The 17,105-nt window shown below is 43.6% G+C and overlaps 1 protein-coding gene and 1 long non-coding RNA gene across 6 annotated transcripts in view; one reads left to right on the top strand and one right to left on the bottom strand.

Moving 5' to 3' along the window:
• The first annotated feature begins 2,506 nt into the window (after positions 1 to 2,506).
• LOC111551414 lies at positions 2,507 to 4,983 on the top strand. The gene is made up of 3 exons (XR_002734357.1): positions 2,507 to 2,617; positions 4,374 to 4,434; positions 4,949 to 4,983. It is a non-coding gene; the product is annotated as an uncharacterized LOC111551414 (long non-coding RNA).
• GIMAP8 (GTPase, IMAP family member 8) overlaps positions 4,862 to 17,105 on the bottom strand; it is a 30,498-nt gene continuing 18,254 nt past the window's right edge. For all 5 annotated transcript variants that reach the window (XM_023225320.3, XM_023225323.3, XM_023225321.3 and 2 more), the window contains 3 exons: positions 12,970 to 13,015; positions 9,205 to 9,831; positions 4,862 to 7,158 (listed from right to left, as the gene is read on the bottom strand). In XM_023225320.3, coding sequence (XP_023081088.1) covers positions 6,470 to 7,158; positions 9,205 to 9,831; positions 12,970 to 13,015 — 1,362 coding nt within the window. In that variant the 3' untranslated portion in view covers positions 4,862 to 6,469. The remainder of the gene's footprint in view (positions 7,159 to 9,204; positions 9,832 to 12,969; positions 13,016 to 17,105) is intronic.

The following is a 17,105-nucleotide window of genomic DNA, read 5'->3' as shown; positions in this document are numbered from 1 at the left end:
GGGGTTTTTAAATGTTTATTAAATTGACTTTTCCTACCTTTCAGTATAATGTGGAAGGGGGTAGGAATGAGTTTTCTTAACCAAAGCTTGACAGACTAAAAGAGAGATTATTATCCACTAAAGAACAGTCTCTCAAAGACACAAATAAAAGCATCTTACACTTTTTTTAAAGAGAAAGGAGCAAAAGGAAGAGTGATCAAAATCAGGAAGGAAGGCTGTGTGCTGACTGCGCATGTTCTCTGCAGAATCTCCAGTAAAATTTCCTGAAACTAACACAACAGGAAAAAGAAAAAGTTGAATAGGGGCCGGGCGCGGTGGCTCAAGCCTGTAATCCCAGCACTTTGGGAGGCCGAGACGGGCGGATCACGAGGTCAGGAGATGGAGACCATCCTGGCTAACACGGTGAAACCCCGTCTCTACTAAAAAAAATACAAAAATCTAGCCGGGCGAGGTGGCGGGCGCCTGTAGACCCAGCTACTCAGGAGGCTGAGGCAGGAGAATGGCGGGAACCCGGGGGGCGGAGCTTGCAGTGAGCTGAGATCCGGCCACTGCACTCCAGCCTGGGCGACAGAGCAAGACTCCGTCTCAAAAAAAAAAAAGTCGAATAGGAATAATTGTGCGTGTGAATACCAGGTTTTTTTGTGTTTGTTTGTTTTTTAAGTAACAGTAAAAACACCACATTTTAGGCTTTCGGAGTCTTGCACCAACAAAGAAACAGTGCATAATTCCATAGGACTAAGGATGTAGAGGAAAGGCTGAGGAAAAAGAGGACTCTTAGAAAGTGGAGAGGATTTCAGGATTTTTCTTTCTTTTAAATTAGTACTATATTTATTCTTTTTCATTACCTTGCTCCTTTTTTAATTTTTATTTTTATTTCAATAGTTTTTGGGGTACAGGTGCTTTTTTTGGTTACATGGATAAGTTGTCTAGTGGTGATTTCTGAGATTTTAGTGCACCCGTAACCCAAGCAGAGTACACTGTATCCAATGTGTAGTCTTTTATTCCTCATCCCCCTCCCAATATCCCCCCTCCCAATTCCTCAGTCCATTACATCATTCTCATGCCTTCCTCATAGCTTAGCTCCCACTAAGAAGTGAGAAAATACACTATTTGGTTTTCCATTCCTGAGTTGCAAGTGGGATCTCCCAGGGCACCACTAGACAGGTCAAATAATGACGTTTTTCTAGAAATGGGACTTTTAAGGGGGTCTAACCCCATTCAGCCCCCTTCAGTGGCTTCCAGGCTGCTAGTTTTCACAGTGATTTTAGTTTTTTGGTTTTCGAGGTTACCACAGAGTTGGGGGTAATAAGAAAGGGGCAAGTTGAAACATGACAGAACTCACTATTCTTACTATTTTTCTTGAATGAACACTCAATATTGCTTCAAGCCTTGGATTGATACACAGAGTTCTGAAAAAAAAAAAAAAAAAGTTGATTCTGACGATTTTTGACAGTGTTCTCTATTTTTGTGGAGATTTTTGGAGGGCATTATTCTGCTATTCCCACTGACATCATCTCTCAATTATATTTGTCTTATAAATATACAGCATTATGGTTGCAGTGTGAAAGGTAATTTGAGAGAAGCAAGCCTCAAAACAGGTCCAATCCAAAGAAACAGTTGCAACAATCCAATCCAGAAATGATGGTGACCATAACTCGAGTAGAGATAAGGAAAAAAAAATGTGGATGCTCCAGCAAGATATGAAGTCTTTATAATACACAACTCTTTGTTATTTATTGGAAGAAACAGTCAAGGCTTCTGGCTTGGACAACTTGACAGATTATGGCACCATTTGCAAAATAGGAAACCCAGGAAGGAAGGGATGAACAGCCAGTGGAGCCAAAAGTGGTGCCCATGAGAACCTCATTACCCAGTGAAAACACAAATAGAGGAAAGACCAAAGGTGTTTAGCGTATGCTCCAACACCCAGTAGACCTTGCAGTGTTGACTTGAAGCTATGGTGGCCAGCAGGATTGAAAGGCATGCTTTGTAGTTAACAGTGCCTAGTAAGCAGCACCCAGTGGAGAAGGATTTGGATCAGGACAAAAGTAAAAGATAAATGCCACGTGACAAGTGACAGAAATTTTTGGAGCTAATGTAACTCATCCATTGGGAAACCTCAGAAATAAATTGAGAGGAAACAGGAACTTGCTGGCAGCCCATAGTGCCGCAAGAGCAGCTGGGTTGCAAGCTAGGAAAATATTCATAATTATTGTCGACACGATGTCATTTTAAACTTCAGGTTACTGATGATTTTCGAAGGACAAGTTACAAATATATTCCCAGAGGGTCTTTTAGGCATGACACCTTGGCCCTGGCTTGGCCCCTTTTAATCAGCCTACACACTGCCCTATAATCTGTGGGTCAGGAAATGCAAGCCCGCCACACCACCCCCCACCAACATACATGAGGACGATGTGAAGTGAAGAGCAGTAAACAGGAGCAGTTTGTAGCTGAAGCGGAAAATACATCATGCTGATCAAGTTGTTCACAACTAGATTTTACACCAGCCTGTTGAGCACATCCTGTGTGTATTCACAGAAATACAGAGGTGCAAGAGTGAAGGCCATGGAGGTTTGTCACGAACATCAAGCTGACTCTCATGGGAGAATGAGAGGTGAGGCCTGCTAATGCCTTCATCTGCTAGGGAGGATGATAGTGCGCTAGTGGTAGAGGCTGGACCAATGGGCCCATGGAACAAACTAATGTAATGATGGGCTAGGAAGGAGAGGGCTTTTACTGAAAAGGTGGATGCTTCATTTGAGGTAGGAGGAGAAGAGGCTCATAGCTAAGTGGCCTGGGGATTCTTCTAGGGAAGTGAGCTTGCTGGCAGGCTTCACAGATCATGTCAGCAACTTAGCTGACTCCCTTGCAGAAATTTAGCCAAATTTTATGGGATTTTCTGTCTTTATGGTATCATGAAACTTTTTTTTTTTTACTCTTTATGCTAAGTTCATCACAAAAGCCTTGTCCTTCAGTACATCTTTCTCAGTGCAGGAAAAGAGAGAAATGAAGTGAAAAGGATTACTATGAGGAAGGAGAGGAGGCTGGGGGTGCTGGAAGACACTGTGAAAAACTAAGCATGTTCTTAGTGCACTAGCAAAACAGAGACACTGTAAATAGGCAAAAACCACTTCCTCAGAAGTTACCTCTCCCACTGTCTAGTGAAAAGAGGTTTGGACCGTCTGTATGTCCTGCAATCTATCACATTGTTCCACTGTATCAGGGTCTCTCAGCCTCAGGACTATTAACATTTTGGTCCAGATAACTCTTTGTTGTAGGGGACTGTCCTGTGCATCTTAGGACGTTCAGTAGCGTCTCCGGACTCTATTTACCACATGCCAGTAGCACCCACTCTCTGTTGTGGCAACTAAAAATTTCTCCAGGAGGCTGGGCTCAGCGGCTCATGCCTGTCATCCCAGCACTTTGGGAGGCCGAGGTGGGCAGATCACGAGGTCAGGAGATCAAGATCATCCTGGCTAATACGGTGAAACCCCATCTCTACTAAAAATAAAAAAAAACTAAAAATTAGCCGGGCATGGTGGCGGGCGCCTATAGTCCCAGCTACTGGGCAGGCCAAGGCAGGAGGAGAATAGCCTGAACCCGGGAGGCGGAGCTTGCAGCGAGCCGAGATCGCACCACTGCGCTCCAGCCTGGGCGACAAAGCAAGACGCCGTATCAAAAACAAAACAAAACAAAAAATTCTCCAGGAATTACCAAATGTCTTCTACAGGGCAAAATTGTTTCCAGTTGAGAACTAGCACATTACCTCAACGACGTCACATTTAAGAGGCAGGACAAGCAATAAGTGCCCAGCATGATAGCGGCCTTGGTAAGGCACATATGTTTGAGAGAGCAGAATATCAATTCTGGACTTCCAGCTCAAGGAGGGTCTTCAGTGAGACATGGAGGATGTCAGCCAATTACGCCAGTGAGAAAGGGATGCCACTCTTGAAGGCTTTCACTTCAGAAAGAAACTTGCCATTCAGCTCCAAGGAATGCAGCTAGCTGGCAGCCTCCAGCTGCAATGCTGTCAGGCCCCACCTCAGCTTCTGAGCTGAAGCCATGCTTTCTCCAGCCAGTCCCTAGCCTAAAGCTGAGCACAGCAGAGTTCCTAGTGTCTGTCCAATGCAGGACTTGGCTATTGATCTGTCTTTGCCCCAGAATTCCCTACTGAGCTGGCCTGGGCTTTGCCAGGCTCTCCCTGCCCAGCTCAGCTCCTCCCCACTTTCCTCTTGCAAGTGTCCCGTCTAAATGACAGTCTGAAGGCTTTCCCTGACCAATTCTGCTTCTTCCCTCTTTTGTCTTCCATGGGCATTCCCCACAAATAAACCTCTTGTGTTCCTAACTCTTTCTCGGCATGTACTTCTCAGAGAAACTGACACAGCAGTATTGTCGCCCCACTCAGACTCGGACCTAAAGAAAAACAGCAAGGTACGTTAAAGCCAACCTGTGAGAAGATGCCACATTGCTTAGCCTACACATCACCCGCCTTGTGCAGCTCCCAGTGTCACCTGCTCAGCCATAGGTAGCACACTGGGATTTGTTTCTGTCTTCAAGCAGACGGGAAACTCAGGGAAGAAGCACAAAATGCCTTTCAGACTTTATTCCTCCCATGTTTCTGGTTCTGATACTGGTTACATTTATTTGTCCTTGCTATAGTAAGATGTCCAGAGTGAAAGATAACTGAGCTGTCTGGGACCTGCCACCCAAATGGCTGTCACCCAGTCTAAATAAATGTCCTCAGGCACCAAAGATACAAAAACCTCGCCTGAGTCAAGGCATCTAAACATCTCAATTGTTTCTTCATGAAGATATGCTCCTTCCCTAAATCAGAAAACTAGAAATCGGAAAGAGAATATGAATTCATAATCTGATTCATCTTTATTATTTCATTCAACTAAATATATTTACACACTTTTTTTTTACTTTCCAACTTTTATTTCAGGCTCAAGGGGTACATGCACAGGTTTGTTACATGGGTAAGTTATATGTCACAGAGGTGTGGTGTACAGGTAATTTTGTCACCCAGGAAACCAGCATAACACCAAATAGGCAGCTTTTCAATCTTCACCCTCCTCTCACCCTCCACCCTCAAGTAAACCCTGGTGTCTATTGTTCTCTTCTTTGTGTTCATGGCACACACATTTTCTAGAAGTTATCGTGTTAAGGGTTATATGGAATCCAAAAGTATTAATGGCAACAGCCCATGCTCTTTTAAATAGATTAATGTTGACAGTAACCTGATATTGTCTAGGGGAAGAAAATGGATGACAAAGATTATGCCCTCAAACCATGTACAAAGTGCTCAACATTTAAAACATCTTACGCTATATCTACCCAGAAGAAGGTTCCAGATTTCTCTTCACATATCACCCATCTCTCAAAATAATCTGCTCAGCCATGGAAAGAACACCACTGTCTTGAAACCAAGAAGCAAGCTCGAGTGTAGAAGCCACATCCCAGTGCAGGTGCAACAGAAAGATGGAACAAAACTGGGATGTTGACACCCACAGACCCAGACTGCCTACTCCTTGGCTTCCTGACATGAGATACAGGAAGCCCCTGCTGTTTTTAAACCATTATGATTGGAGTTCTCTGAGTTTTAACCTGTTTCCTAACCTCAGCAGAAAGAGAGGGAGAAAGAGAAACGCAATGGAGATTCCAATTAACCTTTTCTAGAGGAAATCTAGAACAACACTTAGAATTATAGAACTTTGCAAGATTCTCTGATTTTGGCAATCTTACTATGCTTCTAATTTCTGTTCTAGTCTATGTCACTGTGATAATTAGCAATAAAGTCATTCAGAACCTCCATGACTCATGTCTGTTTCCTCAGGGACAGCCAGCAAGAGGAGACTACGTCCCACTTCACACCTAGGCGTGGAAGATGAAGAGCAGTAAGGAATAGCTACCATATGAAGAAAGGAACACTCTAGCTCTGAGTCGCATCCCAAAGGAGACAGGAGAGCTCAGGGAGCCAGCAGCCCTGGACAACAGAGAGGCCCTCTGGAGTCTACTTCCCACTTCTGCCATGCCCAGGAGTGTGCTGAATGCTGCCCTGGTCTCATGTATCTGGATCCCCTGGGTTGTTGCACGACTATCTATATTCTGATCCCAGGTGGCCTCAGCCTTGATCACAGTGTCTATCCTGATTCCAACCTACCTACACAGGTGAGGTGATTCTTGTGACTTGATTCTACCTCTTATTATCAGCCTAATGTCTGAAACCTTTTTCCAGATTTCCCCACCTTGTATCTTCTCTCTCTGTTATAATCCCCTACTATTCACCCCCGCCTGCCATTTATTTATCTACAAATAACTGATACCTCACAAGGCGGGATGCATTTGCCTCTCAGGCCCTTAAAGCCATGAACCCTCTTCCCTTCCCACAAGTCGTATCATGCCCCGCCCCTCCCCCCAACCTGAGGGTGTCTCTACCTGAAGAGACCCCAGGCACTTTGGCTACCTATGGTAACTTATCTTTTAAATTTTTAAGGAGTTTTTTGGCTTGGGACATTTCCTGGACATTTTTGGTTAGTTTGCTGACATTCTCCTGTGTATGGGGATACCCGGACCACCCACTTTTCTTTCTCAGGTTATTGACCATTGTTAAAAGAGCTTTCACCTGGGTTTCCTGGGCCTGGCCAGTTTCTTTGTTGTTAAAAGCACAATAACGCCGCTCACACTTTTTAATAATGTTCTTAAGGGCTTTGTTATCTGAGTTCCCAATGAAGTCTTCCAACTTCCCTGTCCCTAGGTCTTCCTTCCGGGTGAACAGCACAATCGTGTATTTCATGAAGTCTGCTCCAAAGATGGCCTCCAGTTGTGCCACCGCTGTTTTGTCCTCTTCAGTGAATCGTCCCAGCTGGAACACCAGGACAAAAAATGTGTCCCCTTTTTCACAGCAGGACAAACAGCGCTTGACCTCCTCTTCTAACTGGGATGGGTCTTTTTCGACATTCAGCATCTGGTTGAAGGAAGGAGTGTCCACAACCACCACTTCCTGTCCGTCCCAGGTCCTCCTGCCACTCTGGCTGGTCTTGGTGACCGGCTGGGCCCGGAGCTGAGAGGTAAAGACAAGGCTCCCAAGGATAGAGTTCCCGGTCGCACTCTTCCCAGTCCCACTTCTCCCCACGAGGACAATGCTCAGGGTTTCTGTCAAAGGAAAGTTGGAAAGATTCGTGACCATAGGCTGATCTGAAATTGGATTTTAAAGTTATCCCATGAAGCAACATTATATCACTAAAACAAACAGGATGTTCAAACAGCATCAAGGCCTCCTTCTCACCCAAGCAGGGGGATCTCCAAACACGGGAATGACTTGAACCAGTTCGCTTAGTCTGTGGACTCATGGCAGGACTTGGACTACAGTCTCCGTCCAGGGTTCATCCACCAATGTGGCACTGTTCCTATCACTGAATTGGCTCTGCTCCCTTTTTGCAGCACCTTCCAGACTCCCTGGCACCTGTAAGTGCCCCCTGGCCTTCTTACTCTCTACTTCCCTCAGCCAGGTCCCGTCTACACATCTTATCCCTTTGTCTTCTGTTCCTGTTACAACTACATCTTCTCACTCCCAACTACTGCTAACTATAGCAACATCTCCTTAGAGTATTTAAAGAATTATTCTGTAAAATCGAATTTCATGAAAAAGGAACTCTACATACCACTGATAGATTATCAGTTTCCTTAGTTATGTAAAAATTCATTTCTCATTGAAACCACATTGAACTTAATTGCCTTTCACTGATGAGTCAAAGAAACTGCATGGTTATAATAATGAATATCCACTAACACTGTTGGGTGTGTGGTGTCCATGATGGAGAAAGAGAATGAATTTCCCTATAAATGGAATTTGCAGTCGCATAGAGACCTTACAATATGTGTTCTTTACAGATTGTCCTTATGCTTTTGCACTTGCACTGTGACAGTCCAGTGTTCATTCAAGTCTCTTCATAGTTCTCTTCCATTATGAATTTCATCAAATAGCTAATATCTACTTCAAAGCAAAGGAGGAAGAAAGCACATCTCATGCTCTTTCTTCAAGGGGAAATTATTAACCTGTTTATCCTGAAACTTCAACTTCATAGTTATGCTCAGCAGATGAACAATAGCTTAATCTTCCAACACTCCCATATTTGTCATATATTTCAGTCCCTACTTCTGTACCTACAGAGGATATGATTCTCATATACCTCTGAAATCCGACCTCACTCCCCATCCCATATTCTCTAATTCAATATTCTTAATGTTCAATGTCTTAATCTTCAAAGTTCTTGGAAGATTTCCTTTAGAGATGTGAACCCCCATCTCCACCAAGATTATTCTTTTTTGTCCCCTAACAAGTGTCATGCTTAGCCTGACATCTTTGCTTCAAATTGCTGGTGTACTCTCTGGAATATCTTCCAGCTTTCTGCTCAGCCATTTAATCCCTACCCATTCTCTAAAACCTGTTTCAAATTGGGTTCTCTACACACAGCCTCTCCTGAATTTCCCACGTATCTGTACTTCTAAAGGAGGGTTCAATAAGAAGATATGCTCCTTTGGGTTTTATGCTCTTCCTGGATGAGGGTGTTTGAAGCAGAAAAAAAACGGGATGAGTAAGAATGGGAAGGACCTCAGCATAGGTAAACTGAACGTGTAGCACTAAGTGGGTGAGGAGTCCTTCTTAAGTAGTAAAAAGAGCAGTGTGCCAAGCTCTGGGCAACAGTACACTGTGGGGAAACAAAGGGTTGGAAAGCATCAGCTCCGTTCCTCAAGACCCACATCATCCAGTTGAAGAGATAGTAGGGATCATGAAAAAATTAAAGATCAATTCAAGAGAATGCGCATGGAAAGGCTCTAACTTCGGTACAATTTGAGAAGCAAAGACAGAGAAAAGAGTTAGTGAATAGAACAGACCTGTCCTTCCTTTATTTTTCTGCCAGTTTCAATTTCTTTTCTTTTGTAATTCAACTTTTACTTTAGGTACAGGTACATATGCACCATAGAATAATAGGCAACCATAAAAAAAGAATGAAATCCTGTCCTTTGCAGTAACATACATAGAGCTGGAGGCTGTCATCCTAAGCAAATTAACACAGAAACAGAAGACCTGTCCTTTTTATCTTCTCTATGCCTTTTAGAAAATAAAAAGTTACTGTATATTTTATACCTTTTTTTAAATGATATATATAAAAATATATATTCTATTCACAGTTTTACCTTTTTCTCTGAAAACACAATGCTTGTTCCCATTCTGATGCACCATGCTCTCAATTTTTTCCAGGAGCTCGTCCACCTGCCTTTGCTCTTCTTCTCCTGTTGCCCGGTAGTTGAAGGCAATGTATCTGTTTTTACATTTCTGGATGAGACTATGGGGAGTTTCACTGCTCCTTCTTAAGACTGTATCTAGATCCTGATCCCCTAAATCTTCTTTCCTGGTAAAGAGTATGATCATGTACTCAAAGAATTTTTCTCCAAAACTGTTTTGGATGGTGTTCAGCACTGCCTCATCATTCTTAGTGTAAAAGCCCAGTGGTGTCACCAGCAGGAAGGCATGGGGGCCTGTACAGATGTGTTTTCTAACTTCTGAGTCAATGTTCTTTAAAGTTGAGATGTCCGGAGTATCAATGATCGAAACTTTCTTTTTTCTCCAGCTTCTGCTCTCAGACGAGAAGCTCTGGGTTACTGACCGCTCACTAAATCCAGTCTGAAAGGCCCGCCTCCCCAGAATGCTGTTTCCTGCTGCACTTTTTCCAGCACCGCGTTTCCCCACGAGGAGGACTGACAGTTCTGATGTCCCCAGATTCTGCTTGGGTCCTGTGGACTGCAGCTGCCGCTCCCATGGGCCTGTGGGACAAATGGACAGGTTCAGAGTCTCTTCCTGCACTTGAATATGGATGTGGGCAGGTTTTATGATTTCTCATCCCTGCCAACTTATATAGAGAATGGCAACAACACTGTAAACCAGTAGAACTCTACTCTTGGCCAGAGGCTCTCCATTGAGGTAAAAGCCACAAACAGGGGCAGGAGTGAACTAAGAGATAGTCATGGAGCTTAAGATTCCCCAGGAACACAAACATGCCAACTTTGGCCTTCATTGGTCTTGGTCCTCAGGGTTCCCCTCATTTTGTTATCAAATGTAAGTACTGGGGCCTACCAAAGGTAAGTACTTACCAAAGGTAAGTCCAGGGGCTAAGGCAGGAGCAGGGAGAATCTGATTTTCAAATGCCCCTTGGTGTTATAAAATCAAATACACTCAGCAATTTTTTTAAAAAAGTGAACTAGTGATATGCAATATAGATGGATCTCAAAAAACACGCTAAGTAAAAGAAGCAAGACACAAAAACTGCATACTATGTGATTCTACCATCTGAAGTTGAAGAACAGACCAAATTAATCTATGTTGATAGAAGTCTGGACAGTGTTTCTCTTTGGTGAGGGGCAGTAAGAATCTCTAAGATGACGGAAATGCTCTATAGCTTTATCTAGATGGGGACCCCATACGTATAGATACAGAAAAAGGTATCAAGCTGTTTACTTAAGACTTGTGTATTTTACTCTATGTAAATCGTACCTCAATAAATTGCTGTAAAAACCTGCAAACCTGCACCCTACAACTATCTCTCCACATGTCCCCTGGCTGAGGCAGCATCAACAGCAGACCTATGTACTGAGCAAAAGGGAGAGTCAGCAACTGCAGGGAGCTTTCTCTGAGGCTGAGTCATCAACAGCCTTCATGGGAAGGGTCTGAGCAGCAAGTTGGGAAGGTGGGATGGACACAGCATCAAAGGCCCTTGCTGTGTTGTCTTGGAAAACTTACTGCTTTGCGAATCTATTGGTAGAATGGGAATCTAATGTCCATGTTGAGGTTCAAAAGACTAAAGGAAACAGCACCTGTAAAGCCCTTAGGACCTGACTGTTATGGAAGTGTGCATGGAAGGCTTCACAGGTAAGGAGGAACTTCAGTCAGGTCTGGAAGCACCCCTCCCTCCCTCACATTCCCCACCCCCTTCCTTTATAGCCTTCAGGACTTTTGCCCATATGATAGTACTTTCTTTGCCTCCCGTCCTAACTCCTGCTGGCTAATTGGGTTCCTGTGCAAATATAACTTCTTCAAGAGACCTTCACCTAAATTACTCCCTGCAAAACCATACAAATTAGCTGCCATGTGTAATTCCTCTATTCTTACCAAAATAATAATTTTATATTTATTTCAAATATGGACTCTCTTCAATTTGGAGAGACCATACAGTGCAGGGGTTAAAAGTAGGAGTGAGAAGGGATAATAAGTAACCCTTGAGAGCCAGGAGCTGGTCTGGCCTCCACAGCAAGGCCGTGGCACCCTCCTGTCTCTCATCCACAGTATTGCAGAAAATCAGACACAAGTCTGTGGAAGACTCATGTCTTCCACAACCACTCTACAATCATGTCTGAGCACACAAAAACAACAGCGTTGCCTGAACGTCCCCTGCCCTGGCTAAATAGATGACAGCTTCCTCCTTATAGCTTTAGCCTCGCTCCACCCTTGTCACTTTGGACAGAAGAATTATTCAAACACTTCATTGTGGAACTACCCCCCACTTCCTAAGAGCATCCATCCCGGAGCAAAGTCCCACTTCCTGGAACCTTCCTCAAAATCATCTAACACGAGCCCACATCCTATAAAAAGTCCTTCCCAGCCCCCTCTTTCTGACATCCCTGTGAGTCCCCATGGTGTGCTGGGCCCTCACAGCCACAGGTCAATAAACGCACTTTTGTTCAGTCACATGTGTGTTCCTGGGGGTCTTGGCCAAAGGTCATTGCCAGAATTTTGAAATCCTTCTGCCTGAGTACATGTATTTCTGGCTGAGTGCACTCAGCTGTGAAATGAGGAATGAGGCTCACAACATCTTCTTTACAAGATTGTTATGAGAATTGAACTGTGTATTTTAAGAGGATTATATATGAATATGCTATGAAGATTGAATTACATGTATATAAAAGTTATTTCCCAGGACATAATGTCAGCTGCAATTTTTTTTTTTGAGACAGGGTCTTGCTCTGTTGCCCAGACTGGAGTGCAGTGGCATGATCTCAGCTTACTGCAACCTTGCACTCCCAGATTCAAGTGATTCTCATGTCTCAGCCTGCTGAGTAGCTGAGACGACAGGCATGCACCACCATGCCTGGCTAATTTTTGTATTTTTAGTAGAGACAGAGTTTTGCCATGTTGGCCAAGCTGGTCTTGAACTCTTGGCATCAGGTGTTCCACCCACTTGGCCTACCAAAGTGCTGGGATTACAGGCATGAGCCAATGCGCCCGGCCTCAGCTGCAATTATTATCAATACTATTAAAATTATGATTTTATTATTTGGGAAATTTCCACAAGGAAAAGGATCTTATCTATCTTATTCACGACTGGATACTCAGAGCTCTCACAGGGCTGACCCAGAAATAACCCGCAAATCCATCAGTAAAGGCATGGTTGCATTGGTTGTGTGTGTCCACATTGTGAAACAAACTGCATCTACTAAACAGAAAGAGGTGGATCTATACATATCGACTTATGTAGATGTGCAGGATCTATCATTACTGGCAATCATCACATGAATACTGCACCCCATCAGAGAATTCTCCAAGTTGGTGTTGTCCATGAAGGAGTGATTTCTGCTTTCCTAAGAGGAGTCAAAACTTGGGCAGGGCCAGATCCAAGGCCAAAAAGAAGAGTCTGAGTTAGGAAAGAAGACACAAGAGGCAAGCCCAGCTCTGTAACCCTTCAGAAAAGTCCAAGGACACCCTAGCTGGGTCCAGGAACTTTGCTGGTGCTATACCTTCTCACAAGTGTTAGGAGTTTCCTGGGGGACAGGCTGCGGGAACCAACCTCAGGTCCCCAGGGTGAATTTTTGCTCTGGTTTATATGGATAATGTTTCCGCTTCACTTTGGCTGCAGAATGCATTCAAAAGAATACAAGCGTGAGCTTAATGTTTCTTAAAGATCAACTTACCATGTGGCTTGTCTCCCTCTTGAGATGCAGCTTCATTTACACAATCCTAGAAAATAAAGGAACAGGGGCGGAGCAAGATGGCCGAATAGGAACAGCTCCAGTCTCCAACTCCCAGCCCGAGCGACACAGAAGACCAGTGATTTCTGCATTTTCAACTGAGGTACTGGGTTCTTCTCACTAGGGAGTGCCGGACAATCGGTGCTGGTCAGCTGCTGCAGCCTGACCAGCGAGAGTTGAAGCAGGGCGAGGCATCGCCTCACCTGGGAAGCGCAAGGGGGAAGGCAATCCCTTTTCCTAGCCAGGGAAACTGAGACACACAACACCTGGAAAATCGGGTAACTCCCACCCCAATACTGCGCTTTAAGCAAACGGGCACACAAGGAGATTATATCCCACTCCTGGCCGGGAGGGTCCCACGCCCACGGAGCCTCCCTCATTGCTAGCACAGCAGTCTGCGATCTAATCTCAAGGCAGCAGCGAGGCTGGAGGAGGGGCGCCCGCCATTGCTGAGGCTTAAGTAGGTAAACAAAGCCGCTGGGAAGCTCCAACTGGGTGGAGCTCACAGCAGCTCAAGGAAGCCTGCCTGTCTCTGTAGAGGCCACCTCTGGAGACAATGCACAGCAAAACAACAACAACAACAAAAAGCAGCAGAAACCTCTGCAGACGCAAACGATTCTGTCTGACAGCTTTGAAGAGAGCAGTGGATCTCCCAACAGGGAGGCTGAGATCTCAGAACAGACAGACTGCCTGCTCAAATGGGTCCCTGACCCCTGAGTAGCCTAACTGGAAGACATCCCCCACTAGGGGCTGACTGACACCCCACACCTCACACGGTGGAGTACACCCTTGAGAGGAAGCTTCCAAAGTAAGAATCAGGCAGGTACACTCACTGTTCAGCAATATTCTATCTTCTGCAGCCTCTGCTGCTGACACCCAGGCAAACAGGGTCTGGAGTGGACCTCAAGCAATCTCCAACAGACCTACAGCTGAGGGTCCTGACTGTTAGAAGGAAAACTATCAAACAGGAAGGACACCTACACCAAAATCCCATCAGTACGTCACCATCATCAAAGACCAGAGGCAGATAAAACCACAAAGATGGGGAAAAAGCAGGGCAGAAAAGCTGGAAATTCAAAAAATAAGAGCGCATCTCCCCCTCCAAAGGAGCACAGCTCATCGCCAGCAACGGATCAAAGCTGGACGGAGAATGACTTTGACGAGATGAGAGAAGAAGGCTTCAGTCCATCAAACCTCTCAGAGCTAAAGGAGGTATTCCGTACCCAGCACAAAGAAACTAAAAATCTTGAAAAAAGAGTGGAAGAATTGATAGCTAGAATAATTAATGCAGAGAAGGTCATAAACGAAATGACAGAGATGAAAACCATGACAGGAGAAATACATGACAAATGCACAAGCTTCAGTAACCGACTCGATCAACTGGAAGAAAGAGTATCAGCAATTGAGGATCAAATGAATGAAATGAAGTGAGAAGAGAAACCAAAAGAAAAAAGAAGAAAAAGAAACGAACAAAGCCTGCAAGAAGTATGGGATTATGTAAAAAGACCAAATCAACGTCTGATTGGGGTGCCTGAAAGTGAGGGGGAAAATGGAACCAAGTTGGAAAACACTCTTCAGGATATCATCCAGGAGAACTTCCCCAACCTATAGGGCAGGCCAACATTCCAATTCAGGAAATACAGAGAACGCCACAAAGATACTCCTCGAGAAGAGCAACTCCAAGACACATAATTGCCAGATTCACCAAAGTTGAAATGAAGGAAAAAATATTAAGGGCAGCCAGAGAGAAAGGTCGGGTTACCCACAAAGGGAAGCCCATCAGACTAACAGCAGATCTCTTGGCAGAAACTCTACAAGCCAGAAGAGAGTGGGGGCCGATATTCAACATTCTTAAAGAAAAGAATTTTAAACCCAGAATTTCATATCCAGCCATAAGTTTCATAAGTGAAGGAGAAATAAAATCCTTTACAGATAAGCAAATGCTTAGAGATTTTGTCACCACCAGGGCTGCCTTACAAGAGACCCTGAAGGAAGCACTAAACATGGAAAGGAACAACCGGTACCAGCCATTGCAAAAACATGCCAAAATGTAAAGACTATCGAGGCTAGGAAGAAACTGCATCAACTAACGAGCAAAATAACCAGTTAATATCATAATGGCAGGATCAAGTTCACACATAACAATATTAACCTTAAATGTAAATGGACTAAATGCTCCAATTAAAAGACACAGACTGGCAAACTGGATAAAGAGACAAGACCCATCAGTCTGCTGTCTTCAGGAGACCCATCTCACATGCAGAGACATACATAGGCTCAAAATAAAGGGATGGAGGAAGATCTACCAAGCAAATGGAGAACAAAAAAAAGCAGGGGTTGCAATCCTAGTCTCTGATAAAACAGACTTTAAACCATCAAAGATCAAAAGAGACAAAGAAGGCCATTACATAATGGTAAAGGAATCAATTCAACAGGAAGAGCTAACTATCCTGAATATATATGCACCCAATACAGGAGCACCCAGATTCATAAAGCAAGTCCTCAGAGATTTACAAAGAGACTTAGACTCCCATACAATAATAATGGGAGACTTCCACACCCCACTGTCAACATTAGACAGATCAACGAGACAGAAAGTTAACAAGGATATCCAGGAATTGAACTCATCTCTGCAGCAAGCAGACCTAATAGACATCTATAGAACTCTCCACCCCAAATCAACAGAATATACATTCTTCTCAGCACCACATCACACTTATTCCAAAATTGACCACATAATCGGAAGTAAAGCACTCCTCAGCAAATGTACAAAAACAGAAATTATAACAAACTGTCTCTCAGACCACAGTGCAATCAAGCTAGAACTCAGGACTAAGAAACTCAATCAAAACCGCTCAACTACATGGAAACTGAATAACCTGCTCCTGAATGACTACTGGGTACATGATGAAATGAAGGCAGAAATAAAGATGTTCTTTGAAACCAATGAGAACAAAGATACAGCATACCAGAATCTCTGGGACACATTTAAAGCAGTGTGTAGAGGGAAATTTATAGCACTAAATGCCCACAAGAGAAAGCTGGAAAGATCTAAAATTGACACTCTAACATCACAATTGAAAGAACTAGAGAAGCAAGAGCAAACACATTCAAAAGCTAGCAGAAGGCAAGAAATAACTAAGATCAGAGCAGAACTGAAGGAGATAGAGACACAAAAAACCTCCAAAAAGTCAATGAATCCAGGAGTTGGTTTTTTGAAAAGATCAACAAAATTGATAGACCGCTAGCAAGACTAATAAAGAAGAAAAGAGAGAAGAATCAAATAGACACAATAAAAAATGATAAAGGGGATATCACCACCGACCCCACAGAAGTACAAACTACCATCAGAGAATGCTATAAACACCTCTACGCAAATAAACTAGAACATCTAGAAGAAATGGATAATTTCCTGGACACTTACACTCTCCCAAGACTAAACCAGGAAGAAGTTGAATCCCTGAATAGACCAATAGCAGGCTCTGAAATTGAGGCAATAATTAATAGCCTACCAACCAAAAAAGTCCAGGACCAGATGGATTCACAGCTGAATTCTACCAGAGGTACAAGGAGGAGCTGGTACCATTCCTTCTGAAACTATTCCAATCAATAGAAAAAGAGGGAATCCTCCCTAACCCATTTTATGAGGACAACATCATCCTGATACCAAAGCCTGGCAGAGACACAACAAAAAAAGAGAATTTTAGACCAATATCCCTAATGAACATCGATGCAAAAATCCTCAATAAAATACTGGCAAACCAGATCCAGCAGCACATCAAAAAGCTTATCCACCATGATCAAGTGGGCTTCATCCCTGGGATGCAAGGCTGGTTCAACATTCCCAAATCAATAAATGTAATCCAGCATATAAACAGAACCAAAGATAAGAACCACATGATTATCTCAATAGATGCAGAAAAGGCTTTTGACAAAATTCAACAGCCCTTCATGCTAAAAACGCTCAATAAATTCGGTATTGATGGAACATACCTCAAAATAATAAGAGCTATTTATGACAAACCCACAGCCAATATCATACTGAATGGGCAAAAACTGGAAAAATTCCCTTTGAATAC

Source organism: Piliocolobus tephrosceles, chromosome 8, assembly GCF_002776525.5.
Source record: "Piliocolobus tephrosceles isolate RC106 chromosome 8, ASM277652v3, whole genome shotgun sequence".
Taxonomy (NCBI): Eukaryota; Metazoa; Chordata; class Mammalia; order Primates; family Cercopithecidae; genus Piliocolobus; species Piliocolobus tephrosceles.
This window is presented reverse-complemented; position numbering and strand designations above follow the sequence as displayed.